Below are 14,939 nucleotides of genomic sequence, written 5' to 3'. Positions count from 1 at the left end.
GACTAAAGTATCTAGAAGGAGTATTTCCTTTCCTGAGCCATAAGAAAAAAGGTAAAGTCGTCCCCGAAAACTGACCAAAAAGTCACTGTCCTTAAGTATTAGCCTATGGTGTTTAGGTACTAAATTATGTACATACAGATCCAGACGTGAACAACTTGAGAAGAACTCAGAAAAAAGCAATAAAAATAGTTCATGGACTGGAAAACATGGCCCACGGGGTGGGAGAAGGAAAGATGAAAAGCAATCTGGAGAGTTATTTATTTAAAAAGCGAATTGATCAAATGTACTTCAGCGCCTCTGGAGGAAACAGCTGGCAAAGTTTAGGACTTCAAGTTGCAATGGAAGAAATATTAAAAAAAGACTTCCTCACAACAGAGATTGTTGATACCAGAATTTGTATTTTCTTTAAAAAGAGAGACAAGAGGAAAATTTTTGAAACATAGTAAACATCAATGTATAAGTAATAAAGCCAGAGAGAGGAATGTACTGGGTATAAGGACCCACTTGCTGTTATTCTAAGTTTGTTTTAACAACAGTTTTCAGTATAGGGCTTCACCATAGTCAACTCAATATTTTAAGCATTTAACATCAGATAGTTTATAGGTATGAGTAGTGCACATAAATTCTGTTTTCACCTTCAAAACATACGTTTACTTTTAACTGAGCATCTATTAATCATCCTCAAGTATTCAACCTATCATTAGATTACTTGTAGCAAAAAGGATACTTAAATTTACCCTCCACAGATTTCAATTAAAATGAAAGATGTCTATAATATTATATTCATTTTCCTGCTTAATTCTTGGACTTTCTCATTTTCCACAGCTTGTTTTAAGCTTATATTAGGTGAGCCTATGCTTATTTGCATGTATTTCTTAGTGCCCCTGATGAACACATCTTCAAATTTCAGTAACCCCTTCATGGTCTGCTATATAGTACTGATCAAATAGCATGAGACCCAAATTAGGGGGAAAAAGCCCTTCAACAGTTTTTAGAAGCATGTTCTTGAGATTATAAATGGTTATCTTCAGGTGAGAAGAGAAGAGAAAACACAGAGCCCCATGCTTTGGGTCACTTTCAGTAAACTGCCCACATATCAATCAATGGAAACACACTGAACATAATCATATTTTCAGCCCTAGGCTTGTGCCATGCCAGCTATAAAAGAAGTAATATTCATGGTCCCTGCTCCTTCAAGAATAGCGCAGTACTCACAAACCCACCCAAATTCCTGACTGTTTACCACTTCCCTCTTCATCTAATACCTTGTGAATATTTTCCCCTGCTTTCATTTGCTAAATAGTCATTTTTAATTCTCCATCAGATGTGTTTGTCTTCATATGTCACCTACCCTGCTAACAACCACCACAAATAATAGAGCCACCCACCCTTCCTCCTTCCTAACACTCTGTCCAGCTTCTCTAAACTGTCAACTTCATGGAAATATGTGTTCCTGTTGATTTTCTAAAATCCTCCCGATGGCTCTGGAGGTTGTGTGGAAATCAAGAGGCTCCTCTCTCATAGTATTGCTTGAATCTTTTCCAGAGATGATAGCAGAATCAGTGTGGAGCACCAGTGCCCATTGGCTTAGTCTCAAGATTATATTCTGCCAGGATTTCTGACTCATGATCTCAGATTGTGTTTCCTGTTCAAAGAAACTCACTTCATTTGGGCTAGCTCTATCTGGATTCAGTATTATTACTCTCTTTTTTTTCTACTATAGTCACCCCATACTCTACTCAAGTATTCAGTCCTCAACAGTTGACATTTTAAGCACGAAGTAACATTGAGTTTAAACTGCTCAGCTTTACTCATGGTTATTGCATCTTCTATTCAGAGAATGATATAACTCTAAAGGCCACTTTAAGATTTAAGGATGATTTCCATTTAGCTCATAAAAGAGTAAGTAGTGCTTATGAAATTGGGGGCATCTAGAGTTTTGGGGGTTTATGTTTTGGGGGTTTTTTTGTTTGTTTTTAACCATTATAAATCCCGTGTCTCTGCCATTGCCTCATATTCCTCTTTGGAATGAATTTCAGTCTGTTTGGCTTTCCAAGACTGTCATAACCATGAAGAACTTATGACGAATTCATCTTAACTTCTTGAAGTCATTAGGGTTTAGAACCTTGCCTAATATAAGTGAAAGAGAAAAGCTAAAAGCAGTGCATGGTCCTCTATGTATATATAGTGTATGACTGATGGCTGTTATTTATGTTATTCAGAAAATCTTTTGCAAAGACAAGAAGATACATTAAGTAATCATTACCCAAAATTTTCACTGTAACGTACACACACACTATCTCTTTCCGTAATGTACTGAAGTTAAAATTGTTAGCAAAGCCTTAACTTACATGTTTAAAAGTGAATTTTCCTCTGATTTTAGTCTTAGCATTAGCACAGCAACTGAAAATGTAGGAAAATTCTATCAGTGTTTCTGTGGAGTCTCATAATTCAGTCCTATCCTGTCCCATATCTTTCGGATACAGGAACCTTTTGGAATCTACAGGAATTCAGCAAAATCTAATCAGAATAATGAAAGTTGTACACACATCATGAAGACATACACTTACACACATATGAAGATAAGTGTATGACAATGTCATACAAAACATGTGGTAGAACTTTACATTGTATTTAAAGCTCATTCAGTCAATGAATGAGATTGAAAAAAAAAAAAGTGACTCCCCTCCATGAATCAGATGTCTACACCACTGCTAAATAGTAGCAGCTTAAAAACTCAGCCCTGAATTTATTCAGTGTCACCCTCCCACATACATTTATTTTGCCCCAGTTTCCCTTAAAGTCTGTTTGGATAGGAAAGGTTTCCATTTTTTTTAAATTTTACTCCCAATCACAAAATATATTGGCAGCCTCCTGACTTTACCAGAACTGTTAGTTGTCTATGCTAATATTCTGCTTTTGTAAAGCACTAAAGTAGTTGGCTCCTACTCGGTGAAATAAATGTGGGATTCCTAAAGTTAACTAAATTATCATCACAAGAGCTAAGTAAAAAGTTATTCAGTAAGTATTTCTTTAGGTTCCAAATGCCTATATGATACAGCTCTGTCCAACATTACAGTGTGTCTTGAGGGAATGAAGGAGAGGCAAAGTAAAAATTGGCGTGTCTATTCCCTCTAAATCCCAAGTATGGAAGACAAAGAGGATGAAGGAGAAAAAACAGGATAGAAACTATTGAATGGATTGTCTTTACTCAGAAGGAAGAAGAAATCAAACTACGTGAAACCAGAAAATGAAAACCAGAAACACCACTTTTCTTTCTGGGTATTTCCCTACATTTCTTACCCTGCATTACTTCCACTTCATCCACAAGCCCCATTTCCCCAAGTGGACCTCACATGCCCAACTCTAGAATGAAATTCTTAATTGAATCATTAAGTAAAGTCATGAGCGTGACACAGCAAAGATGTTTTGTTTCAATTCAATTAAATAAGCATCTGTTGGCCACCTCCTACGCGTACCATTAACTGTGTTCAGCTCTGGGGGCAGAGGGCAGTCTATCAAGAAGTGCATAAGCAACCGACAGTCAGACCATGTGAGAAATACTCCATAAGCAACGGGCTATGAAAGCACAGAGGAAGTGTGCTTGATTCTGCTAAGGCTTTCCAGAAGTGGAGGTATTCAAACACTCATAATTTTCAATATAAATAAACATTTTGGCACATGACAGTCCTCAGATCACAGCTGGTTATTTACCACAGATTGTTTATTTTCTGAAAGGTTGGGTGCTTCCACTGATATTTAAAGACTTTCAAAAATTACGTATAAAAATTGTCACTCACAGTCATGTATCAATATTTACCATTTAAATAAGACAATAAAAATACAATATTTAAGTGTTTCAGTAGATACTATCTTAGCGTTAGCTAACTTAGATCAATTGTCTTACTTGTTGGTTGAAAACGATTACCCTAAATATCCCCTTAAAAATGTAATTGACATGCACAGCATTATGTATGAAGCATACATTAGCATTGCATGTGTTTGAGCATACAGACTAGTCATGAATTCAGAACAAGCAGATAGTTCTTCAGACAGCTTAAAAACTAATTCAAAATTGAATAAGAACAATGCCATAAGAGAATTATATAAAACACATGCCAACACGATAGCACAAATTCACGTGCCCAACAAAAATGTCTGAAAAGCTTATTTTAGTCTTTAATTAAGAGACCAATACATCCACCCTCCCATCGTCAGTGCTCACTTTTATTCTCCGATTCTTTTCTTCTTGCCTGTAGAGCCTGGAGTGTTCAGGCAGTGGATACTTCTATATATTTACAAAGTACTTTAGCAACTTATTCACTGGCAGCAAGAAATTATTATATTTCTAGAATTCAGTTTTTGGAAAATATGATCTATGAAGTGCAGCCTAATCAAATTTGTAAAAGTGAATCTGAAATTATTATCATTATCTTCTCATTTAAGGAAAAGTAATTAAACAACATGAGATATGTTTAATGAAAATTAAATAAAATTGAGGTGCCTGATGTAATTATTGAAGACTCTTCAAGTTTAATCATTATGTTTATCAATTCTTTTGCCCAGATAAATTTGTCTTTTTTTTAATTCTCAGGAGTAAAAATGGTTTAAAGAAGAGGAAACTGACTAAGTAAGTTTTTTTTATTATTGAGATATAATTGACATATAAGGTTGTGGAAGTGTAAGGTGTACGATGTGTTGATTTGATACTCTTAATATATTGCAATATGATTACCACTGTAGCTTTACTAACACCTCCGCCATGTCACATAATTATCATTTTTCTTTTTGTGGTGAAAACACTTAAGATCTAGTCTCTTAGCAACTTTGATGTAAGTTTTTCTTACTATTTCATTTACAAATATTTCATATAAAAATGAATGCTCTTCGTAATTATCTAAACTTTTCAAGTTAAAGAGATTGCTTATCTTTAAATAGAAGGGACGCTTAAGAAAGAGGCAAATGTATATTATAATGGCTAAGCTATTATGTGTTTGTGTGTTTATACAAACAGATGGCAGTGACCACTGAGAAAGTGTATCACAGAAACTACGTCAGGAATAAGGAAAATGATCACCATTTGAAATCTGAGACAGAATGGGCAATCCAGAATTATAAGTCTCGCAGAAGGAAGTCTGCTATTCTAAATCTATAAAAAATCTAATATTTAGCTACATCAAAGTTGTCTAAAAACCTTTGCCATTTTGTATTTTGAAATTCTGTGCTTATTGCAGGAAAAGGCTTTCACTCTCTTTGATATTATAATAAATACTTGGCAGAATGCTGTCTCAGTAAATGTTTACAGTAAATAGAAAAGGATAATTTCTCTAGATAGCCTGTGGTTTCACTATCTACTAAACTGTTATGTCATAAGAATTAAGATTGTGATGAGTGAAAATTAGCCATCAGTTGATTTCAAAAGACTAACCAGATTATCACCTCTAGGCCTTTAATTAAAACACTGCATATAAAAAGTAGACCATTCCTATAAATAGAGTTCATCTTTGATGCTTACCTAAGATAGAATATTGGTGAATTCATATGAGGCAATTAGAGATTCTGGCCAGATCTATGGCATCCACATTAATGGGACGAAACCATGGAGGACATAGTACAAAAGAAAAGTGGATACAAAAATATTTCTATTTAGCCTTGAGTGACATATAATTTTGTGGCACATATAAATAACAGGATAATTTTTCCTAAATCTAATGAGTACACATTCCACTTGCATGTATCAAGTGATGTAGGAAAGACAAGATCAGCTGAAACAGAGGAGGAAGACTGCCACCTGGAAGGAATGATTTGACAGAAACAGGAAGACTTTCTTGCCCCAAATTATTGGTTGGGTTGTTAAGTGAGGTAGAGAGGCATAGACTCGAGAAGTTACAGGACAGAGTCTTAGGACCAAAAGCAGAGACTCTTTCAGGGCTTGCTCCTCCCAAGACCCAGGCAGACAGGAGAAGGAGAAGCAGGCTGTGGACAAAAATTGAGGTAGAGTGTGGGATTGGTGGCACTGCCCACAAGCCAAAACCTCACATCACACTAACTTCCTCCTTCCCTCTTATTTTCCTTCTAATCCTCCCTGCTTCTCTAAAAGCCATTTCTTGAGGGCCTTTCCTGCTCACCTTTCTTTACTTTTCTCTTTCACTCAAACGCCTCCCCACCACCCCCAGCTCCCCTTTCCTGTCTCCACTTACCTTCATTCCACCACTCCTTTCCACACCTTCTCTTTCCCCTTTTCCCTTTAAATCTTTGTCCTGTTTATCTCTGCTCCCTCTCAGCTTTCTTTTTCTCCTCTCCACCATCTTCTTCCTCACCCTGATGCTCATTCTTCTAGTTGCTGATTCTTCCTCTGTCTTTATTTTGCCTCTTCTTCCTACTTTTGCTTTTTCTAACCCATAAATATTTTCTCCAATTCACTTTCCATCTTGATGCTCCCATTTGCCTGGTAATGAGATGAAAACTAGAATGATTAAATCCAACTTTAAGGTCAACGCACTGCTCAAAGACAGCAGCCAGAGGGTGCAGCTCTAATATAGTCCATTCCAGGCCAGGAGCCCCACATTCAGCCATTGTTTTGGAGGACAGCAAGTTTGAAGTGGGAAAGCTTTTAACCAGGAATCATTCTCCCTGGGTTCTAGTAAGGGTTCTACGCTTAGTAGCCACGTGATGTTGGATGACTCACTTGACTCTCTGAGCCTTGGTTCTATCATCTGGACCATGGGGCTAATGTTGTCCATGGCTGCCTCAACCATCAACCGAGCAAGATAACATATGTGAATATTTATGATCTATAGTAAGTTTTATGGATACAAGTTATTAATGTTACTATTATTAAGTAAAACTATTAAAGTTTAAATATATTACTGGGAGGTATAATGCCTTTTAAAATTTACTAAAATCTTAACCTAAATTAATCTATCAGATTAGCTAGTCAACAACTTTAGACAAATACCTATTAAACACTATGTATTTCCTGGTAAGACGTAAGACCACAGGTAGATGAAATAAGTTGAAAAAGTTGCAACAAGACTAAGGGACAGGTCAACTATGTGGACCCTGCCAAGGTGGAAAGACTTAGGTTAGCTGACAGAGTGTGGCATCCTGCAGAAGCTTAGGGAGCAGATTGGTACAGGTAGACTCAAGAAGAGATAAGCAGCCACAGTAAACTACAGGAAGTAAAATTTAATTCTCATGCACATGCACAAAAAAACAAAAAACAAAAAAAAAAACAAGAAAAGAGGTGAGAACTTCTGCTACAGATGCAGAAACATAAGCTGGAATATATTACTTGATTGTACCTCTGAACCATCTCAATACTTCTATAGACAAGCAAGCCTTTAAACATGGCTGTCTCAGAGTGAGGCACTGGGAGCTCTCTGGAGAAATGCTTCATTCCACCACCGTGCCTCTGCTCTGGATAGATGGCACAATTCCTTATGCTTGTAAAGCTTGCTTAAACCTACGAGATTCTTCAATATGGCGTGTGTCAACCTTGTGAAGTAGGCATGACTATAGTATTTTATAGATGAGAATGTTGAACTCAGAAGAGTTAGGTAAATTCTCCAGGATTACACAGTCAAAAAGGCAAAATCATAATTCAAACAGGTCTTCAGACTCTAATCCTTTGTCCTTTCCCATAAACCAGAGTTTTCTAGAAACAACACATATACAAGTGTACATGAGTACACATATATATAATATTTCACTGCTGGAATAAGAGCCAATTTAAAATCTAGAGATTTCTCCTATCACAAGAAAGTTTAATACATATGGCTCTCTTTTGAATTACAACATGATAGGAACTTGTAGCTTTAACCCAAAAAAAAAGAAAGAAAGATGAGTGCTAACATTTGAGAAGTAAAATTTTTATTGTCTCCAAGAAAATTGTTCACGTTTGAGAAATATGGTGTTAAACAATAGATAATACCTATCAACAGAATTCTTAAAACATGTCTTTCTTTGTGTTTGACAAAGCCCGGTTCAACTGGACGACTTTGACGCCTACATCAAGGATATGGCCAAAGACTCTGACTATAAATTTTCTCTTCAATTTGAGGTGAGTGGACAAAGTGTTTCGTATTTCCTGCTTTCTGTGCTGGACAGGGCATGGGAACTGTATTGGCATCATTTCCCTGCCCACTAAACAGTGCTTGTGATGTTGTTCATAACAGGCAGGATGGTCCTTGGGCTCAGGGGTGTCTAATCCGCTCGGTCAGAGCAAGGATGTCAACCCTTCGTTTGTAGGTCAGGACTTGGGTGGCACAAATGAAGGGAAGGAGAGAACAGAGGAGGTGCTGGGAAGAACAAGCATGCTTATAGGAGACACCATCATTGAAAACTAAGGCCACTAAGAGTCCAGGGGAAAGCAAGCTGAGGATTGAGCTCTGAAACAGAATTTCACTGTCAGGGGATTTTCAGTGTGTTTCTCATACCTCTTAGGCCACGGTAAGGGTAGATGGTGGATGAAACAGACCCCCCCCCCCCCCTTGTCAATTGGGCATAGAAAAGCCCGCGATGGGGCTCTTATAGCTATAGGACTACTGGCATTCTAAGATTCCCTTGTGAGGTTTCGTATTCTCTTGTTGGTGAAATTGTAGAAAGAGAGTTATGCACAGCATGTGTAAAAGAAGAAAAAATTGTTTCTTTCTCTGAAGCCCACATATTTCTTTGAATCCAAGACCATATGTCAGAGTAGATGGAAGCAAGTAAGTCTAGGATGTCAGCAGTGTGAGGAATATAACAGGTGCTCAGGTTTTCTTCCCACATGTTTCACAGCTCATAACACAGTCTGGATGCCCTCATGGCCTTCAGGTTTCTACAGCAAGGCTTGAGTGGCCCATGATCCAGGGAAACCAGGGAAAAGGGTAAATACTGTAGGTTTTTAAAATGTCTCTCAGGTGCTCTTTCCTGGGAAATACCAGATTGTAGAATGTGGCTGCTTTCTCCTCATTATTAATATTCATTTCTTCTTTGACCTCATTAGCCAAGGACAGCTTTGGTCTGCAAGAAGCAGCTGGAGTCCTGATCTGGATATTCTAGCAGAGAATTCAAGCATGAGAAGAACCTTATACATTATCAAATACAAAAGTTCCTAACTACCCCCCGTGTCATGAGAAATTTCACATAGAGCTTGACTCACTTATCCATTGCATGCAGATGCGTAAGAAATTACAGATGCTACACCAAATGCTATATCTCAAAGCATTGAAGTTGGAGATCTATGATGAGAATGGCATTTCAGAAAACTATATCATTGAAAGGAGTCTTTTTATAAAAAAATATAAGTCAATCCTCAGAAAAAAATAAATATCTAGATAATTCCAATAATGATGATGAAAATTGTGATGTAGGTACACTTTCAACCTCATTGAAGCCACAGCATCCTGGTTCTTACAGGATGACATGACCTTGGCGGCATAGCTAGGGTCACTGCCTTTTCTGGGAGGATTAGGAGTACCCCAGTTTATGCCATCAAACTCCAATGTAACTATGACTGAGCTTCTGAATCGCATCATTATAACAAAAAGCTCAGTAAGTCATTTTCTGCAGAAAAGAAAAGATTGTTTTAGTTGTGAGTGACACAATTCAAATTAGTTTTAACCAAAAGAAAAGAGAATTTGTTCAAAAGATAATGTCTCATATAATCAAAGGAAAGTTTGAGTAGCTAAACCAGGAGTAGGGCAGGGAAGCAGCTCAGTCACGGGAACCAGGGACCACACTCCTGCAGAGACCTTCTCTTTTTATCTCTCATTTCTGCTTCTTTCTCTGTCTTGGCTTCACTTTCTTTCGCTGCAAACCAGTCTCTTTCTCATAGTGGAAAACACAACTGCTGCAATCTCTGATTATCCATCCCGTAGTTTCTGCAGTTTCCAAAAGGAACTGTTGACTCTCTTTCTTGTTGACAGATAGAAAAATAACAGGGGAGGGTTCTGATGGGCTGGCTTGGGTCATGATGTCCCAGGGAGGGAAGAATCACATAAGAACGGGACACCTCTTACTGGAGCCACATGGCCAAACCAGCAAAGGAGAGCATTATTCCCCAAAACAGAGAAGACACTGAGAGAACCAAACATTAAGTGATTAGATCCTAGCTTCAGACGCTTCAAAAATATGAAGGATAGAATGGTAAATTGTATGTGCTAAATGTTCATTTATAACATGTTGAGGGCTTGTATACATTCAATGTACAAATGAACAGATCTAGGCTTATTTCATAGGATTTATAAGGAAAGGGAATTTGAGGAATCCAAAAACCTGGGTCCTCACTACCATTTTGCTACTAATTAATATTGAAAAAAATCACACATTTCTCATCACCTCAGTTTCTTCATCTATTAAATGGGTATGGTGAACTAAGTTGGTGGTTCTCAACTGGGCGAGTACCAGGCAGTCTCCTGGGGGAGTTTGGAAATGTGCAGGAGTATTTTTAGTTGTCATAATGACTTGGGAGGAAGCTACTAGTGGTAGTTAATGGAGAGAGGAACAGGGATATTAAATGTTCTGCAATGAGTGAGACAGTCCTGCACAACAAAGGATTTTCCCGGGCCAGTAGCATTCCATTGAGAAGCCTTGGACTAAATGTGGGACAAGGATACAGCCAAGTTTTATAACTCATGTACCTCATTTGTATTATTCAGGGTTCTCCAGAGAAACAGAACCAATAGGATATATATCATATGTATGTGATGATATAATAGGATAAATATGGAGAGAGAGATTTATTATAAGGAATTGGCTCATATGATTATGGGAGCTGGCAAATCTGAAATCTGCAGGAAAGTCTGGGGACCCAGAAAAGAGCTAATAGTGCTGCGCAAGTCTGAAGGCAGTCTGAAGGCAGAATTCCTTCCTCCTCAGGGGACCTCAGTCTTTTCTTTTAAGACCTTTAACTGACTGGATGAGACCCATAGACATTATGGAGGATAATCTGCTTTACTCAAAGTCTACTGATTTAAATGTCAATGTAATATAAAGACTATCTTCACTTAACATCTAGATTGATGTGTAACTAAACAACCTGGCACTGTAGCCTAGCTAAGTAGACGCATAAAATCAACCATCACACCGTGATTTGGGGAAGTGTTTGGTATTTTTATTTATTATGAAGCTTTTTTCTTATATATCCTAGTTCTTAGAACATTATTGGTCATGTATGTAATTTATTTGGTGCCAAGTCCTGACCTTGTATTTCTGCTCTGGTGAGAAAAGACAAATTACTCTCCAGAAGTCTGCTTTAAATCATAGGCTCAGATTGTATGTTTTGGACTAACATTTGTTCAAGCAGTGACCCACTGATGTGACTCACTTCCTTTTTCTTTTGACAGTCTTCCAGGCATTGCCAGTCCCCAAGTCCACCCTACCCCGACATCCTCAGGTTCACTGTCAGCATATCCTCATCTATTTTCAAAGATGCATTATGCTACCGTACCTAATATCAGGTTGCATGTCAGACCTTTCACATGGCAGTCCTCAAACTCTCCTGAAATTGATAATTAATTTAGGCTTAAGGAAAAAGAAAATGTTTCCTGCTCTAATGGTTACCCAAGAGAGTATTAAGATGGCTGAATCATCTGGTCTAGCTAAATCCACTAGCTGAACAGTTATTTATTCTGTTTATATTAGTGATTAATACTCGTGTTCATTTTGATACTGACATTGAAATATCACACTCATATTGATAAATTACATCATTCATAAGCATTATGTAAATTGAAACTAATGTGTTGATTTACATATATTACCAATACGGCTATAAGTCATACATGAAGCTGTACGAGTGGCTAACTTGCGTTCACTGAATAAATTCGTTTTTCACTCTGCATCTGATTTTGGATCTGCTGGAAAGATTGATTATTCTTCTGATGAAAATATACATCTTTTCTTAAGGAGGTTTGGGACCCAGGGATTAGATTCAGTTCCTCTTTTCTTATGTCTCATATGGAAAAGGTTTTAAAGAGCCAGACTTTAAAGCTTGAAATTTGAGAGCCCATGAGACATACCACATATTGCTCATTCTGCCATTAATTTCTGTGCTTTGTGTTTGATCAGGATTCTAGGGAAAGCCCTCACCACCTTTGTTCAGAAATGTGGCAGCAAAGATCAAAACAAACTACATTACCTACCACTTGGCTCACAAAAGATGACCTTTGATTTCTGGTGGCAGCTCCCACTTGCAGCTGTTTTTACCTGCGTTTCAGTCCAGTTCACTGCCGACTTACCTGCATCCGTCGTTGAAATAAGTTACCTTGAACCCTTTCCAACAGTTCTCACACCAGGGGTCTTGCTTTGTTCCCAGACCTGAGTTTTCTCTCCTCTCATTCTTAATCTCCTAGGTTTGCTCTCTGTTTCCGAGTGCCTGTACTAGTAATTTGACCACTGACTGCAGTGTTGCCCCTAAATCCCATCCTAGAGCCCAGGGCCCTGCCAGCTATTGCCAGACTCTCCTGAGGTTGACTTCCTTCTTACTCAGTCTTCTATCACTTGCCCAGAATTTCTATCATGACTGCACTCCATTCTTCTTTTAGAGTATCTGTTACGGGTTGAATTGTGTCCCCCAAAAGATATGTCAAAGCCCTAACCACTCAGAACCTCATAATGTGACCTTATTTGGAAATAGGGTCATTGCAGATGTAATTAGTTAAAATGAGGTCGTACTGGAGTAGGGTAGGCTCTCAATCCAATACAACTGGTGAAAAGATAGCGATGTGAAGACACAGAGACAAGCAGGAAGAATGTGATGGCAAGAGCCACTTGAGTGACTTGGTGACTTGGGCAGAGATGGGAGTTACCAGCTGCAAGTGGAGGAATACCAAAGATTGCCAACAAACCATCAGAAGCTAGGAAGAGGCAAGGAAGGATTCCCCCAGAGGTTACAGAGGGCATATTGCCTGCTGACACCTTGATTTTGGATTTAGAGCCTCCAGAATTATAATACAAGTAATTTCTGTTGCTTTAAGCCACAGTTTGTGGTTCTTCGTTGTGGCAGCCTTAGGAAACTAATACAGAACCTCACTAAATAGCTTGTTCTAAATCCATCCTCTCCTTTTGTGTTTACCTGAAAGGTAATTGGATGTTGCCCATTTCTTCTGGACCCTTTACTTGCCGCAGATAGAAGCTCTTATGTCCACACCACTCATCACATTGTTTCTCCTCACTTGTTCCATAGTCTAGTAATCTAACTCACCTGGACTTTCGTCCAGCCTATCCCAAAGCAAGTACCAAGTGCTCATTACCTGCCCACATTGTTACAGACTCTTCAGCCAGAATATAGCTTGTGCTCAGAAGGTGATGGTGCATGTTAGGGTCTGAATGTGTCCTCCCAACATTCATGTGTTGCATCCCTAACTCCCTATGTGATGGTATTGGAGATGGGGACTTTGGGAGGGAATTGGAGTTAGATAAGGCAGGTCACATGAGCACAGTGAGGCGTGATCACCTATAAGCCAAGAGAAGCCTCAGAATGAAATCTACCTTACCAGCACCTTGATCTTGGACTTCGCAGCCTCTGGAACTGTGAGAAATGCATTTCTTTTGTTTAAGCCACTCAGTCTGTGATATTCTGTCATGACAGCACAAGCAGACTGATAGAGTGCACAAGCTTGTGCTTTGCTTTTCAAGACTTGTATTCTTCAAACCCAGCCAACACAATGTAGACTGCCCCTGGGCTTTGGTGTCTATATTGGTTTCTTAGGGCTGCCAGAGCAAATTACCACAATCTTTGTGAGTTAAAACAACAGAAATTTATTCTCTCACAATTCTACAGGCCAGAAGTCCAAAATCAAAGTGTTAGCAGGGCCATACTCCCTCTGACAGCTCTAGGAGAGAATTCTTCCTTGTCTCTTCCAGCTTCTGGCGGCTCCAGGCACTCCTTGACTTATAGCTGCATGACTCTCATCTATGCCCTCCATCTTTATATGGCCTCTCTTCTTCCCTGTTTTATAAGGATGCTTGTCATTAGATTTAGGACCCACTCAGAATGATCTCATCTCATGCTCCTAAACTTAATGACATCTGCAAAGACTCTTTTTCCTGGGGCTGGCCCCGTGGCCGAGTGTTTAAGTTCGCGCGCACCGCTTCAGGCGGCCCAGTGTTTCGTTGGTTTGAATCCTGGGCGCGGACATGGCACTGCTCATCAAACCACGCTGAGGCAGCGTCCCACATGCCGCAACTAGAAGGACTCACGACGAAGAATATACAACTATGTACCGGGGGGCTTTGGGGAGAAAAAGGAAAAAATAAAATCTTTAAAAAAAAAAAAGACTCTTTTTCCTAATAAGTCCATATTCACAGGTTATGAGGGTTAGGATGCAGACATATCTGTTAGGGCACCACCATTCAACCCACTGTGGATGACTGTGTGGCCTAGAGGAAAAAAAATCAAAACCATGATGATAAATTATAATAGAAACAAAACTGGCAAAAGAAAATTCAAAAATGATTTCTGTTGGTTTCAGGCCATCACCTCATACTTTGCCTTGGTAAAGATTTAAGCCTCCGGAGTTTCCATATGGTTGGAAAGAAAATAAAACTGCAAAGCTACTGAACTGGAAACTAGTATTTGATTTCCCACTTAGTGACAGGTTAAATTACAAAGATTGCAAAGCATTTTGTGTACACATGTTGTTCTTGCTTTGCTGTGATTCAGCTTTGGCAATTTACATTTATAGTGTTCAGCCAATTAAATATCTCTTATGAACTTAGGGCATTTACAGCAGGGAGGCAACACACAATTAAAGTTCTATCAGTTAGTCAGCTTCCATATGTGCTCCAGCTTTCAGCCTCAGTCTATTTCCACAGTGTCTTCCATATCCGAGACCTTTTCCTGTAGCTCATCAGTCTGTCCTCAAAGCAGGGGATTTGTGGGGAGCGTTGTTGGTCTGTTAGCACAAATGGCAAAGGAGGGAGGAATTATGGAGCCAGGCAAAGCAAAACAA

The 14,939-nt window shown here is 38.7% G+C and overlaps 1 protein-coding gene across 1 annotated transcript in view; it reads left to right on the top strand.

Moving 5' to 3' along the window:
• PTPRO (protein tyrosine phosphatase receptor type O) overlaps window positions 1-14,939 on the top strand; it is a 226,687-nt gene that overhangs the window by 190,770 nt on the left and 20,978 nt on the right. Inside the window, exons 18-19 of the mRNA XM_046654656.1 lie at window positions 4,595-4,630; window positions 7,981-8,062. Coding sequence (XP_046510612.1) covers window positions 4,595-4,630; window positions 7,981-8,062 — 118 coding nt within the window. The remainder of the gene's footprint in view (window positions 1-4,594; window positions 4,631-7,980; window positions 8,063-14,939) is intronic.

Source organism: Equus quagga, chromosome 1, assembly GCF_021613505.1.
Source record: "Equus quagga isolate Etosha38 chromosome 1, UCLA_HA_Equagga_1.0, whole genome shotgun sequence".
Lineage (NCBI taxonomy): Eukaryota > Metazoa > Chordata > Mammalia > Perissodactyla > Equidae > Equus > Equus quagga.
This window is presented reverse-complemented; position numbering and strand designations above follow the sequence as displayed.